This window comes from Phascolarctos cinereus, unplaced genomic scaffold, assembly GCF_003287225.1.
Source record: "Phascolarctos cinereus isolate Bilbo 61053 unplaced genomic scaffold, phaCin_HiC Scaffold_726;HRSCAF=1367, whole genome shotgun sequence".
NCBI lineage: Eukaryota > Metazoa > Chordata > Mammalia > Diprotodontia > Phascolarctidae > Phascolarctos > Phascolarctos cinereus.
The window spans coordinates 78,811,881-78,828,776 of NW_027556098.1; the positions used below are offsets into that span (position 1 = coordinate 78,811,881).

Here is a 16,896-nt window from a genome sequence, read left to right on the forward strand (position 1 = left end):
ACAGACAAAATTAATTTACACAATACATTACATGATAATTAAAGAATTGAAAAAACAAAATGATGTGGAATATCCAAAAGTACCCCCAACCCCAACCAGAGGATCAAGGAAGGCAACATGGAAGAAGTGGCATTTGGATTTTAAAGGATGGGTAATGACAAGTTAAAGCAGTTGAAGGAAGACATAGAAAGGCACAGAAGCATCAGACCTCTTATTTTTTAAAGTAGTCTAGTAAGGCTGGAACTTAGGGTGTACAGTATGAATGAAGGCTGGCAAGATAAGCTGGAAAGCCTTGAATGACAGACAATGAAGTTTGAATTTCGTTTGGGAAGTAATAGGGAGTCACTGAAGAAATGGGATGAAAGTTGATTAAAACAATGCTTTTAAAATTCTGGTTGAAAATGACAGAAAACATCAGAGAATAGATAAGAGACAGCTGGTTTAAACTAGGGCTCATGAGATCCATTAAGAAGTAGCACACCTACACATTTTCAGATAAACATTTACTATATCTGTTGTTTCTATCATAGAGGTGCTTTATTTCACTAATTTTAAAAATGTTTCTGTCTCATTTTATTTTAGGATTGGGGTTGATTAACTTAGTTCTGTACTGCAAACAGTAGTCAATAATGGGATTGAACTAGATCAGGAGGTTTTCTCCCGGGATCCACAGACATCCAAGTGTTCAACGAGTAGATTAGAAGGGGTCAGTGAATTTAGATAGGAAAAAAATACATCTTAATTTCCACTAACTTCTAAATGAAATTTACCATTTCCTCCCATTATGAATTTTTTTCTAATATTCTGAGGTATCCATAGGTTTCATCAGACTACCAAAGAGGTCCATGATGCAAAAAAGGTTCAGAACCCCTGAACTACATAATCATTTTACCACTTCAACATTTTATGATTCTGAATTTTCTTTCTTATCATCTTCCTAATTTTATAGCACTTTATTTTACTGATTAAAAAATATTAAGCACTTACCGTATGCAGAGCACTATTCCAGATTCTGAGGGGTAAAAAGACAAAACACAAAAAGAGTCTCTGTCCTCAAGGAGCTTACACTATTTTATAATATATAACTAAGAAGCCCCAACACAGGGAACACAATGGCGTGATAATCAGGATTCTTGAGTGATTCCACCCCACCACAAGAAAGGTGATTTATTAATCTGATATAAATTATCCTATGTGAGTCTAGCTCAGGGGTGGGGACCTGTGGCCTCTAGGCTACATGTGGCCCTCTAGGTCCTCAAGTGTAGCCCTTTGACTGAATCCAAACTTCACAGAACAAACCCACTTAATAAAAAGGATTTGTTCTGTAACACTTGGACTCTGTCAAAAGTTGCACCCAAGAAAGCCACATGTGGTCTGGAGGCTGCAGGTTCCCCACCCGAGGTCTAGCTAATTATTTTTCCCTAGATATCAGTTAACCTCATTTTCTAAAAACTAGTGGTAAGAAATTCATGTAGTATGGAAAAATAATCTAAAATTATCTAGAGTAATGGTTTAGAGAGACAAAGGGAAAAACCACTATCAATTCAGGGAAGGAAACATGAAAGAGGTGGCATTTGGATTTTAAAGGACAGGTAGGATTTCAACAAATGAAGAGTTTGTGGGAAGGCATTTCAGGCACAAGAAACAATAGCACCAAAGGAGGAGAGCTACTGAGATGTTTTAAAGTAGTTTAATTACTCTGGAACATAGGGTGTATAGAGAAGTTTAGTTCTGGAATCACAAGACTCTTGCTATTAAAAAGTTCTTAATGTTCGTGTGATTTAAACTATGATTTTAGAAGTTCATTGGTTTGGTTTGGTTTTTATAACACACTCATTTCTAGATATTCCTCTGCCACCCTTACCACCCATAGAATCCTCTCTTGTGAGCAGAAAACTGGGAAAGAATTTTCACAACCAGTATCTCTGACGAAGGCCTCATTTCTAAAATACATAAAGAACTAAGTCAAATTTATGGGAATACAAGTCATTCCCCAATTGATAAATGGTCAAAGGATATGAACAGAAAATTTTCAGATGAAGAAATTAAAGCCATCTATAGTCACATGAAAAAATGCTCTAAACCACTATTGATTAGAGAGATGAAAATCAAAACAACTCTGAGGTACCACATCACACCTATCTGATTGGCCAACATGACAAAACAAGAAAATGATAAATGCTGGAGAAGATGTGGGAAAATTGGAACACTAACGCATTGTTGGTAGAGTCGTGAACTGATACAACCATTTTGGAGAGCAATTTGAAACTATGCCCATAGGGCTATAAAAATGTGCATAGCCTTTGACATAGCAATAGCACTTTTAGGGCTGTATCCCAAAGAGATCATACAAATGGGAAAGGACCCACATGCACAAAAATATTTATAGTAGCTCTTTATGTGGTGGCAAAGAACTGAAAATTGAGGGGATGCCCATCAATTGGGGAATGGCTGAACAAGTTGTGGTATATGAATGTAATGGAATACTATTGTGCTTTAAGAAATGATGAACAAGCAGACTTCAGAAAAACCTGGAAAGATTTGTATGGACTGATGCTGAGTAAAGTGAACAGAACCAGGAGAACATTGTACATCGTAACAGCCATGTTGTGTGATGACTAACTTTGATAGACTTAGCCCTTCTCAGCTATGCAAGGATCTAAGACATCTCCAAAAGACTCATGATGGAAAATGCTATCCACATCCAGAGAAAGTACGATGGAGTTTGAATATAGATCGAAGCATACTATTTACTCTTTCTTTTTCTTCAGATTTGTTTTGTTTCCTCTTTCTTGTGGTTCCTCCTATTAGTTCTAATTCTTCCTTACAACATGACTAATGTGAAAATATGTTTAATAGGAATGTATGTGTAGAGCCTATATCAGATTGCACAGTATCTTAGGGAGGGAGGAAGGAGGGAGAGGGAGAAAAATTTAAAACTCCAAAGCATATGGAAGTGATTGTTAAAAACTAAAAATAAATTATTTTTTAAAAAAAAGAAAAAAGAATATTGTGTTGTAACAAACAGGCAAAACCAATAACATGGTGACAAAGTCTGACTTTATACACAACATTTCATATACATGGTCCACCTCCTCTCTCCTGAGAAGAGAGGAATGTATTTCATCATCATCTATCCTTTTGGACCAAGATTGCTTATACCTTTTTGCAAGGTAGGAGGTGAAGGATGAGGTTGGGAGTGGAGTCCAGATTTGCAATTTCATAGGTAGAAAGAAGTCCTAGTGAAGAGTCCTTTTGCTGAGGCAAATCAGCTAGGGCTCTGCACCTCCAAATTTTAGAAAGGTGCCTGGGTCACTAAGAGATTAAGGAATTTTCTTAGTCACACAGTATGTATCTGACACAAGACTGGAATCCAGGTTTTCCTAATTCTCACCAGTCTTCTGACCACCATGATAAATGGTGTCTTATAGGACTCATATATCTTTATACAAATGAAATTACAAGTTCAGTCCCTATCTCTATTCCCTTTGGAGTGCTCAGAAAAACAAACTGGCAGTTGCACAACCTCTCTTTCCTCAGATTGCTCCCTGAATCGTCCCACAAGGATACAAAGAGCTGTGGAACAAGAGGCTGGCTAGCCCTGGGAAGGCTCTGTGAAAACGAGTTTTCCCCTGCTCTTCCTAGTGCCAGTCTGTAGGAGAGAAGCAGAACTGTTCTACTTCCTATTATTTTTCTGGTTTAGCTTTTAATGCCCCAGAACTAACTTCCACTTAAAGTGGGAACTGTTATAAAATTAAGCAATTTTGCTCTATTCCCACAATGGATCCATGTGTTGTAAAAATACCAGGACTCTCAATTCTTCGATCCTCTCCCACCCCATGCACCATCTCAGGGCATGAAAGAAAAAAAATCTTTTTGTTCTCTGAATTGTAAATTCACACTCTCATACCCCTGCTACCCTCTCTCCAAAATAAATAAACAAACGAATGAATGAATGGATAGATGAATAGATAGATAAATTAATAAATCGAGTAGAAATAGCGACATATTTTATATTTTTATTTTCTCATAGATAAAATCAAAATAAGAACTTGGGAGATGTTTTCTTTGTTTTTCACACTGGACCCGTGATTTCATTGTTGTAGGGAGCCCAGGGTGAGGAGACTCCCTCTACCAATGTAGGCTAGCACCAGCTTTACAATTTACAACTTTGGAGAATCGACTAGGGTACTGAGAAGTTAAGTGATTTGCCCAAAGTCTGCCATAGTTTATGTGTCTTAACCTGATCCTCTATAGACTACCCCATACTACTTTTTTCAAGTAAATAATTGATAAATATTCAATGAATGCCTATTATGTGGAGGGTATAAAAAAAGCAAAAAACAAGGTCCCATCATGATGACTTCTATAAGCAGAGAGAAAAAAAAAAGGATGAAACTCCAGAAAAACCATAAAGACAGTTGTGTGTATAGTATATTTGAAGAACAGGGAGTAGACTGGTTTGGCAGGAGCAGAGAATGCACTTTCTGAGTCCTTCACATAATAATAAAGTACTGGGAGAAAAGGAATAGGGAAAAAATAGACTATACTACCTCCCCCACAAGGAACTTATATTAGCTTTGAGGAACAGATTTTCTATTTCCTTCCTTCTCACCTCCTACTATAGCAACTCACCTCTGCTTTTCATTTTGGGGTAATGGCAGCACTGGGCTAATGAGAACAGGAAGGAAGATAGGGTAAGGCCACCACTGGGCAAAGTAGTAATCAATCTATCTATAGATTTTAGAGTAATTACTACATGTAAGGCATGTGGGGGAAAACAAAGGAACATAAAAGGGGTCTCTGCTCTACAGGAATTTTATCCTCTTCTTTAGTTGGTGATATGAGACAAAGATCTGGGAGGATAAACAGTAATAACGTGAAATACAGTTTAATAAAATAATGTAAAAAGTAAATGATAATGCCAAATGATTGGTATATAGATAACAAATACTCTCAGAATTAAAAGTATTGAAAGATCAGGGTCAAGAATATTGGCTTGGGATTTAGAGGACCAAGGTTCAAATCTCACTCCTCTCCCTTACTACTATGACTTTGTGCAAATCACTTAACCTCCCTGGACGTAAGTATTCTCATCTGTAAAATGAGGAAGTTGTACTAGTTCAGGGGTTTTTAAGCTTTTCTTGTGTCATGGATCCCTTTGGCAGTCTGTTGAAACCTTTCTCAAAACATTTTAAATGTATAAAATAAAATAGGGTTCCAAAAGAAATCAATTATATTAAAATGCAGTTATCAAAATATTTTTAAAGCCTGTGATAAACTTATAGATAGCAGGTTGAGAAGCTCTGGATTAAATGATCTTTACGGTCTGTTCCAGCCCAAAGTCTAAGTTCCTATGATCAGTACAGGCCAGAGCTCTCAGGCAGTCATTTCCCAGTGTGCCAACAGTGGCTGTTCGGTCATCTTAGATTTAGGATTAAGGGTCCTGGTAGAAATGATCCCTGTTGAACAGAAAACTGCTTAAACCTTGACATCATTCTCTTAGTAGGTCTGTTGAAAACCCCATTCCATCCCCCCATAAACCTTCTCCCCCACCCACGCCACCCTCATCTTCATGGCTAGAGAGAAATAAAGTCAGAACCCAGCAATCACTTCAAAGTTTTTTCAGCTACTGCTGTTCAGCATTCAAGATCTCTTCCCCTTCCTTCAGCTTTAACTTCTGTACCCCATCCTATCAACACACATTCACACACATATACAGAATACAGACTTAGCATTGTCTGCTCTCATTTAACATACAATAGTAACATCTTTGTCTCTCCCCCTTTTCTTCCTTCTTTATCAGAACATGACACAAAGATATCAACACACGAATACCAAATTGACAATGAATATCAAATAAGACCCATGAACATCATTCCATGAATATAAAATTTCCCGATGGAAGTGGTATAGGAAAAGCAAATTAAACATAAAGACTTCTACTTAATAATTATATGGTGGACCCAGTATTATCCATACCAGAGTTGACTGTTTTAACAAAGGAAACTGTCTCTTTGGCAGATAGCTTCCAAATTTCCTTCCTTCTCTCTCTGCCACTGAATCAACCCCATCAATATGACTTATGTAAATAAATGCTGTGGAGTGCTCACAAGATTTCATATTCTGTTCCCTGTTTAATAAAGAAGTGCCCTACCTCCATAGTCTATTAATTAAGGAAGCAATCAGTGCATAGAGTATGGTATGAGAAACTCAAAATGCAATAAAATCAGAGCACTGCTAGGGCTTTTTTTTAAATGAATAACAAATTAGGGTCACTGTGCTACAGTAATCACATTTTAAATTAATTCTCTTGAGAACGACTTTAATAACCTCCATGTGTAGGGTAAGGAGAGGGAAGAAAGGGAAATTTAATTACCAAGGAAAGGCTCCAAGAATTTGGGTGACATTAACCACATGATGCTTCTTTTTTTCAGAGTGTATTTTTTAAATACAGTTTGGTAGTTTCTTTGCAGTACCAAATTAGCATAGTAACATGAAAGATTTTATTCTAAAGTCATCTGCATTTATTCAGAGATTCATTTTTAAAGAAATAAGCTGGATCATGACAAATTCCTAAGATAAAGAAGTGAACCTTTTGTTTCACACTTTGATTTATAGCAAACTAATAATAATAAGAGAAATATTTTTGAAAGTCTATAAGTTTGGGGGTGCCAAGGAAAAAAGAAGGATGCTAGGGGAATGATGGTACATTGTATAAATTGAAAATACACAAATCTACACTTCTGTCAGATATGACAGTCAATATACAATTGTCCCATAGTCCCCCAAAAGTTCTTTCATTCAGAGTTTCATAGCTATAAACCTCAGTTTTAAAAGCAGTATTTTATGAATTAACTGCTTGGAAACAACATACTGTAGCTATCTTAACTATCAATAAGTACTTTTGCCTCTATAGGACTTCTTCCATTCCTGCCGTCTCTGTGCTTCTCCTCAAGCAGATTTTCTCTGTGTTTCTTACACAAATGTCCTTTTTCTGCCCCTTTTGGCAAATTACATGTCCATATAAAAATGGCTCAGTATCTTACAGTAGGAGTCTCACAATCTAGATGTCATCCTTAATTCCTCACTGTCTCTCACCCCACCCCCTCATATCCAATCTATTGTCAAAGCCTGTTGTTTTCGCCTTTGCAGCATCCCTCTAATATGCCCCCTTCTCTTGTCTGACACTTGCCACAATTTCCAAGCATTGCTTGGACTATTGCTATAGCCTGCCTGCTTGTGGGTCTACCTTCCTCAAATCTCTCCCAACTCCAATCCATCCTCCATTCAGTCACTAAAGTGATTTTCCTAAAGCACAGTTCTGACCATGTAACGTCCCTACTCAGTAAACTCCAGGGGCTCCCAATTGCCTCCAGGATAAAATACAAAATCTTCAGTTTGTCATTCTTCATAAATAAGCCCCCTCACACCTTTCCAGTCTTTTTATACCTTATTCCCCACTACATACCATTCAGTCTAATGACACTGGCTTCAAACCAGGCAATCTATCTCCCAGCTCTGGGCATTTCCTTGGGCTGTTCCCATGCCTGGAATGCTTTACCTCCTCATCTTCACCTGCTGGCTTCCTGATTTCCTTTAAGTCCCAGCTAAAATTTCATTTTCTACACGAAGATTTTCCCAACCTTAATTCTTAATTCTAGTGCCTTCCCACTGTTAATTATTTCCTATTTATCCTGTATGTACCTTGCTTCATAGATATATTTTTTGCTTATTGTCTCCTCTATTAGATTGTAAACTCCTTGAGGGCAAGGACTGTCTCTTGCCTTTTGTATTCCCAGCACTTAGCACAATGCCTGGTACATAGTAGGTACTTAATAAATGTTTACTGCCTGACTGGCAGCCAGATTGTAGAGGGCTGCACATGCCAGGCAAAGGAGTTCATATTTTATCCTAGTAACAGGAGAGAGATGCTGAAGGTTTGTGAACAGAGGAGGGACATGGTTAGACCTTGGTCTTGGTGATATTAATTTGGCAGCCATGTGCAGAAAAACCCAGAGAGAGGAAAGAGTGGGGCCCAGGAAGGCATTACAATAGCTCAGGAAGGAAATGATGAGAACCTGAACAGGATGGTACCATACGAATGCAGAGGAGGACATATGTGAGAATTGTGGAGATCAAATCAACAGAATTTAGTCAATTGACTATGGAAGGTGAGAGAGAAAAAACGACGAATGTTAATGAATACAGAGAAGCATAGAAAGAGCTACATGAACTGGTTCAGAATGGAGTAAGTAGAGCCAAGAAAACAAAATACATAATGACCACACCAATGTAAAAGGAAAGAAAAACACACAAAAATGCATGTTATAAAATTACAAGCGTAGCTAGAAAGAAGAGATATGAGAAGACATCCCTAACACACAAATCTTATACATTGCAAATATTTTCAGACTTTTTTTTGATACATTGATTAGTTACAGAGATTCTTTTGGTCCTTTTTCTTTTTTTTTAATCTTTAAAAAAATACTATTCAATATATCAAATGCATCTCTGGAAAAGAGAGGGAGAGAGATACTGTGGAAAATTATGGAAATGTAAAGACATCAATAAAAACCTATTTATAAAAATCAGTCTTTTTATTTTTCAGTCGCATCTCACAAATGCAAATGAGCAATAGCCATATAAACAGTATAAGTTAGGGACATGGTGTTGGAGCTGTTCCTTAATAATGGCTAGGTAAGCCTGGAGAATCCCAGGTGTTCCCACCAAGATAGTATATTTTGAAAGCTGTCATATGGTTCATCTTCCCAGAAAGACATCTCCACCGATGTACCAAAGTACCTGAAATTCTCACCATTAGAGTAACTCTTTTAGGTCAAAACATTGCCTCCAGAAACCTCCTGTCAAAATACTCCATGTTCTTAGGAAAGGTGACACATTAACCTTTTATCACGCCTGAGGAACACTGAATTTAGACTAGGTGGTTACATGGAAAGGTTTGGAACAAATTTGCACCAGAGAGGTCAGGTAGCACAGGGTAGGTCATCACAATAGGTCCCTGGGTACCCAAGGGATAGTATAAAAGAAGGAAGTACATATTAATAGAGGATGATATTATAATCAGGCAGGCAAGGTACTAGAATTAGAAATGAAGTTCTTGAGGTAAAGGACATGTTTTTGCCTTTCTTTTGCCTGGCACATCATCAGCATTTATTAAGTGCCCGCTACATTAGGCACTGTGCTAAATGCTGAGGTTTCAAAGAAAGACAAAAGATGGTCCCTGCTCTCAAGAAGCTCTATTGGGGGAGACAACATGTCAACAGCTATGTACAAATAAGTTATAGATAGGATGCACTGGAGACAATCAACAGAAGGAAGACTCTATGTTAAGGGGGATGGGGGGAAATCAGAAAGGGCTTCCTGAGGAAAGTGGGGTTTTAGTTGAAGAAAGCCAGAGAAGCCAGGAGGCAGAGGTGAGGAGGGAAAGAATTCTAGGCATAGGGGCTGGCAGATGAAAATGCCCAGAAGAGGGTGGTGAAGTGCTGTGTGTGGGAATAGCAGTGAATGCTTTTTTGACTGACTGGCTGACTGACTGACTGACTGACTGACTAACTGACTGACTGACTGACTGACTGACTGACTGACTGGGAAGTGGAGCCTTGGGAGCAAGAAGGCAGTGAAGGGACAGCAAGAGAGCCAAATGAGATCCCTTTGTGGCTGAGCAGCCACAAAGTTTAGAGCAGCTCTGAGGAGCCTGGTTACATTCTAGGTGGTTTTTCCTGTGTTCCGGATCTGTGTTCCACAAAAGGATAAGTCTAGGGGAAGTTATTTTCTCTCTGGTAGTCCCATGACTACCATGAGGTGAGTGGATCAGAAGACATTATTAGGGAATCAGCTCTTGCTGTTGATAACCCTGAGGAATAGATTCATCCCCAATTGGACTTTTTGGTGTTATCTGATACCAAAACTTCAAGCAGCAACTGACATTGCGCAATAAATACAGTAAAGGGGTAAAACCTGCATGTACAAACACCCTGGGAAGGCCATCCAGTTATACCAGGCCCTCATCAATGCAGCGCTCCATAGTGAAGAAGGCAAATCTGGCTTTGTCTCTGTGTCCACTTTAAACACAGTCAGCTCTGCAGTTCCAGTTAGGTGGATTGTGAAAGAGAAAAGGGAAAATACATAGAGAAAAAAATAGAAGTTTCAAAATCAGGGCTTCTTAACCTGGGGTCCACGAACTTTTTCTTTAAGTCCTTTGATGACTGTATCTCAATATAATTGCTTTTCTTTGTAATTCTTCATATTTTATGTTATACATGTAAAAACATTATTCTAAGAAAGGGTCCACGGACTTTACTAGACTGCCAAAAGTATCCATGATCCCCCGCTCCGCCAAAAAAGTGAAGGACTCCCGTTCTAAATAAATCCTGTGGTGACTGGATTCACAGCCACTTAACTCTGGATACTGTACTCCTCTGTCTTCGTATGGTCCAATCTTGGACTAGATTGGAACTGCTACACTTGAAACTAAATTCTCAAAATTCACCAAATCCTCTATGCCTCTATTTAGCATCCTCATTAATATTACCAAAACAGGTCAATTAGAATATACAGCTTTCTCTTACTATTTAATTTTGTGAAATTTTTTTCCAGTGAAAAAGTCAGATGTGCACAAAAATTGGATGGGAAAGGGCATAAAATAATTTACAAGTTGACATTTAAATGTTTGCTTCACCTACAAAAAATTGTTGTAGCATGCTCAAATCCCTTGATAAATGTGATTTTATTTCACACTGTCTTTCAGTCATATGTCTGTGGACCTAAACGCCTTCAGGGAGGGAGAAAAAATATGTTGACTCTTCCTGTATGATGGAGTCTGCATTTGGAGATTTGATTAAACTGAACTACATGTAAGATTGCTTGTAAATAAATAATTAGATAATAATTAAACAATAAGTGATTGTAAAGCACTTAGAAAGTAAAAGTGTTTATAAATACTAACAAGTAATAATAACAATAATTTCATCATGACTACACAGCTGCTGATGTTGATAAGTGCAATTTTAATTTATGCAAAAATGTTGCTGTCATAACTGTTTTACTCAAGCAGAACAGAATGAAATGTTGTACTTAAGCTTTTTTATTATGTTATTTAAGCTAGTTTTAATTTATTTAAACAAAATATTTCTTTTCTAGCACCACCTCATATCCAGAGGTCTAGGAATGTATTTATGTTCATTTTTGTATTATTAATAAATTTGATTTATTAATACAATGGAATATTGAGGTAAAACTAGGTGACTAATTCAATAGAAAAAAATTGAGAATTTTGATGACCATGCCTCATTCTCTCCTTCTTTACTCTCTGATGAAGAGGTGACCCTATTCGTTAACAAGCCCACCTCTTCTACATGTATTTTTTTTTAATCTCATCTCCTCTGGTTTTCTTAAGCAGATCATTCCCATAAACATCTCTCCATTCACTCTACTCTCCTCATTTTCATAGTTTGTTGGTGCCTTCCCTGCACTTAAAAACTAATTTAATTTTTTAATTAACAAAAATCCTCTATCTTTTCTTCCTATCCCACTCTACCCCATTGAAAAAGAAAAACAAAATCTTTATAACAAGTATACATGGTCAACTAATACAAATTCCCACATCATCCATAACCAAAAAATACATGTCTCCATCTGTACCCTGAATCCATCATTTTTCTCTGTCACCAAGTGGGTAGCATCCTCTAGAATTATATTTAGCCATTATATTAATCAGAGTTGTTAAGTCTTTCAAAGTTATTTGTCTTTATGATATTTTTGTTATTATCATTTAAATTGCTCTCCTGGCTCTGCTTACTTCATGCTGTATCAGTTCATACAAATCTTCCCAAGTTTCTCTGAAAATATTTCCTTCATCATTTCTTACAGTAAAATAGCATTCCAGCATATTCATATACCTTGATTTATTCAGCCATTCCACTATTGACGGGCACTCCCTTAATGTCTGCTTCTTTGCCACTAGAAAAAGAGCTGTTATAAATTTTTTTTGTATTTATGGGTTCTTTTCCTCTTTGTTGATCTCTTTGGCATATAGATCTACAAGTAGTAGCATTTGGCCAAAGGATATGCACAGTCTTATAACCTTTGGGACATAGTTCAAATTCCTTTCCAGAATGGCTAGAACAGTTCACAGCTCCATAGACAATGTATTAATGTATCTGTTTTCCCATTACTCCTCCAACATTTGTCATTTTCCTTTTGTCAGCATTACCTATCTGATAGATTTGAAGTAAAACTTTACAATCACTTTAATTTGTATTTCTCTAGTTATTGGTGATTTGGGACTTTTTTTTTTGATTTGGGACATTTTAAAACTATGGCTATCGGTACTTTGGATTCCTTCCTTTGAATAATTCCTGCTTGTATCCTTTTACCATTTATTGATTGGGCAATGATTCTAATTCCTATAAATTTGAATCAGTTCCTTATATGTCTCTGAAATGAAATGTTTATCAGAAAAAAATATTTCCCCCCCCCAATTACCTGCTTCTCTATTTTTAGTCTGGTTTGTTAAAAAAAAAACTTTTAAATGTTGTATAATCAAAATTGTCCACTTTATTTTTCATAATCTTCTCCTTCATTGATGATGGATTATTTCCCTATTCATAGGATATATATGAGGTCAGGGACTGTTAAATCCTTTTACTTTTACTCCCAAAACTTAGCACAGTGTAAATCTAATTAGATTCATAGGTCTAAAAGGTAATTTCTTCCTTGTCCTCCTCATTTGTTTTGATGTCACAATTTATATCTAAGCCAAGCACCCTTTTAGAACTTATCTTGGTATATGGTATGAGATGCTAGTCTTTGTCTAGTAGGAAAACCACTTTTGGCAGCCAAGTGGAAGACCCTTTGGAGTGAGAAGATACTTGAAGTGGAGACTAGTTAGCAGACTGTATCAATAGTCAAGCAGAAGGATGATGAAGACTTGAATTAGGGTGATGGCTGTATATGAATAAAGAGAAGAGGACATACATGATAGATGCTGTGAAGCTAAAAATCACAAGATTTGGCACTACTGTTCTAGGTGCTGAGGATAGATTTGGAGTCAAAGGGCCTGGATTGGAATCCCAGAACGACTACTTACCACTTATGTGAGCTTAGGCGAAGCATTTAATCTCTCGGAACCTCAGTTTCTTAATCTATAAAATGAAAGGGAGATCCATTCCAGCTGTAAATCTCATGATTCTCTGATTCTTCTCCTCTCCTCTCTTCTCCCCTTCTCTCTTCTCCTCATAATTTCTCTCTTGTAAATCTCATTCACTCCCACAGTAATACCTCTATAGAGATGTCTCCCAAGTCTACATCTCTAGTCCTGACCTTTCTTTTGAGTTCCAGATCAGTATGTCAACTGCCTGTAGGACATTTCCACCAAGATGATCTACCAGCACCTCAAACACAACAAATCCAAAACTGAATTTATTATCTATTTGTCTGTAAGTCTGCTCTTTTGTTTTTTACTTCATTATTTCTGTTAGTGGCTCTACCATTCACCCAGTCTCCGAAGTTTGAAAACTTAGTGCTATCTCTGATTCTTTCTTCTTTCCTCATCCCTCATCTCTTATGTTTGATTAATTTCCAAATCCTGTTGATCTCACCTCTGCAATAGCTCTTGAGTCCATTCGCATCTCCGACACCTCATGGTCTGCATTGTCACCTTGCGAAACCTCTGCCTTGGAGCAGAGGAAAGGTTTATCTCTTCACTGATGATTCCTTCCCCCATGGCCATGTTAAGAAGTTCCTCAGCCATACTTTACTTCACTCTTACCTCCATTCTTTCTGGATTAGACATCCTTCTCCTTACCTGTTACCCTGTCCCTATTTGAGTATCTTTCCTCTCCCTTCCCTACTCTTTCCAGCACCCCTACATGTATTATCTTCCCCTATTAGAATATAAACTCCTTGAGGTCAGGGACTGTTAAAAGCTTTTATTTTTATTCCCAAAACTTAGCACAGTGTTTGGCACATAATAAGCATTTAAGAAATGCTCTCTCTCTCATGCTCTCTCTCGCTTTCTCTCTCCTCCACATATATGTATATATTAACATATATGTTCATTATTATCCATCTCTCTATATATATGTATATCCATCTTTCTACATATATGTGTGTATATATATCCATCTCTCTCTCTCTCTCTCTGTCTCTGTCTCTCTCTCTCTCTGTCTTTCTCTCTCCCCCTCTCTCTGTCTCTCAATTCTCCATAGCCTGGTGCCCCTGTACCTTCCTATCTTTATCTCATAAGGCACCTATCCACATATTCTGTGCTACATATTAGACTATTTTCTAACCTTGTATTCTACCATCTCCTCTGTGAATTTTTCGCTGATTCTCCTAATCAGTGATAACTCCTATCTTGGATCTTACAAGGCATTTTGTTTTGTACATCTCTATTGTATTTCTAATGTAATATTGCTTTTGTCTGCTTGTGTCTAGCTCCCTACCAAGGTGTAAGAGATCTCCCCTAGCAAAGTGTTCTGTACATAGGAAGTGCTTATTAAATGTGTTGTTGAAAAATGAGTTCAGATTCAGGGCTATCACAGGACAGCAATTTCTGTACATATGAGCACGCATCTGTACTCCCCCCCCCCAGGTTACAGTTATTGTTTTTCCTTTCAGGAAGGGACATTCTGGTATTTCTTCTTAGAGTTGCCTTGTGCATCTCAGCAAACAGTTTCTTCTTATCTATGTAGTACAGCTTTACTTCTTTCACCCAGACTGACAGTCCTTTGCCACCACATTAAAAAAGAGAGCTACAAAGCCCCAAGTTCTGCCGCTGTGTGCACTGGTCTCCCTGCCAATACAGCACATACCTCCAATGGAGTGGTACTATGATGACAGTAGCCAACCAGAGAGCATCATGCAAATGAGACTACTGTATCCCATACCAGCTGCTTCAGTGCCGGCTCGTTGTTATAGTGATAAAGTGAGGCCTTGCCGCCTTGCGTCTCCTGGAAAGAAGGGGAAGGGAAAAAAAAAACCAAACCACAAAACAACAAAACCCTTTAGTCCCTCCAGGCAAGGAAGAAAGAAGAAGGGGGGTGGGGGAAGTATGTGACAAAGAAAACATTTTCCGCCTGAAAGGAGAACAACAGAAAGGGTAGAGCTGCCGGGAGCATTCACTGGCCATGCCAGTGCTCACCACTGATGCTGAGTCAGAAACAGGTATCCCAAAATCCCTTTCTAATGAGCTTCCCTCAGAAACCATGGAGGAAATAGAGCACACATGTCCTCAGCCTCGATTGGTAAGTAAAGACAAAGGATGCATATGCATATGTGTTTATATACGTGTGTACATATATATATATGAAAATATGTATATGCATTTTCTCTCTCTACATATAAATTTACATTCACAAAGGAATTCTTTGTGGTATTTTGGCTAGTAAGGAAAGCAATGCTTAGAGGATTTTCATAAATGAAAATCTAATGCTATCTAATACATCTATACAGAGAGGTTTTTAGCTTATAAGGAACTATTGTATTGGCTGGATGAGAAGCAGGCTGCTTTGAATAAACTGTGTTTCTGTGTTGGGAAGGAAGGGATGATATTACCCTTATGTGGGGTATTCACTTCTGAAGAAAAAAGGATACCATGCAATTTTAAAATGGCATTTCCTTTACTTATCTTGGGGAAATCCCTCATTAAATTCTAAATTGGAGTAAAGGTATCCATCCTCCCTGATTGTGTGCTTAATGTTAATTTGGGAAAACAAAAACGACATAGGGCAAAACTTCTATATTCATCTCAAAAAAGAAAACAGCTTCTCAAAGCTGCATTCTAAATGGTATGACCATCGCACCTGAATCTTAGATGAGTTGTAAGATCTCCAACTACCTGAAGTAAGAAACTGGGGGAAGCTATATTTGGAGAAGAGCTGCATTAATTTAACAATGAATGTATAGAAATAGTATGCTCTAAGATAGCAGCCCCCCAGAACAGAGGAGGCATCTTTTTATCTATGAATTTGGTCAGCTACTCTATTACTGTTCAGGATCCCTATGTTGGATTTGTAGGCTCATTCTGCATGCCCCCCCCCACCTCACCACGAGTGAGGCCTTACCAACTGGAAAATACCAAAAGATATGGCTAACTTTCTGTTGTCTGAAGTCCTGTAAAACTTTGAGTGGCCTTGTGTTTCTTCTCTTCCTGCTAAGCGATGGAGGAGACATGACACCTTCATCTTTCCACCTTGGAAGTGAAGTACAAACACTGGATCATACACTTTAGAACTAGAATTTGGCTACCTACACCATCTTTAGTTCAATCCCCTTATTTTACAGATGAGAAAACTGAGGCCCAGAAGGTATTTAATGTCTATGATAGGTGCTCAAGTGGAAACGTTTTCTAGAATTTTCTGAGGTAACATGTACTATAATACTTCCAAAATTTAAAAAAAAATGTTCTTGGACTAAAAGGCTAGCCCCAAAGAGAATGTAGACTTCCTAATAAAGATTCAAGGATGGTTTAAAATAACTTTGTATAAGGCAGGAAACAATGGAAACATGTCTGTGTTCATTATTCTTTCCTCTTTTGGAGGTTTTTCCTTCTCCATGAGATTGCCATGTATTTTCTGAGGGTATCTTATTCTGAGTTGCCAACAAGGGAATCACTGTCACTTCACCAAAACATTATGGTTGTACTGAAAGATGTGGATAGTGATTCCACTTGGTGCCCATGCCAGCACAGACCCCATAAATGAAGGCAGATTGCTAAGGCGTTAGATTATAACACTCCTCCAATAGTTTAGAACTAGAAAATAGAAACAGACTGATGCTAGAGGTCATTTATGTAATTAGCCAGATTTTTTTCAAAAAAATCTACACTGATATTTAAATAATCCTCCATTCTTACAGAATAGCGGTGAAGAG

The 16,896-nt window shown here is 37.6% G+C and overlaps 1 protein-coding gene across 1 annotated transcript in view; it reads left to right on the forward strand.

The window, feature by feature from the left end:
* Positions 1 to 14,938: 14,938 nt before the first annotated feature.
* The window catches only part of PCYT1B (phosphate cytidylyltransferase 1B, choline), a 95,686-nt gene continuing 93,728 nt past the window's right edge, over positions 14,939 to 16,896 (forward strand). The window contains 1 exon segment of the mRNA XM_078146621.1: positions 14,939 to 15,269. Within this exon segment, the coding sequence (XP_078002747.1) occupies positions 15,153 to 15,269 (117 nt within the window). The 5' untranslated portion in view covers positions 14,939 to 15,152.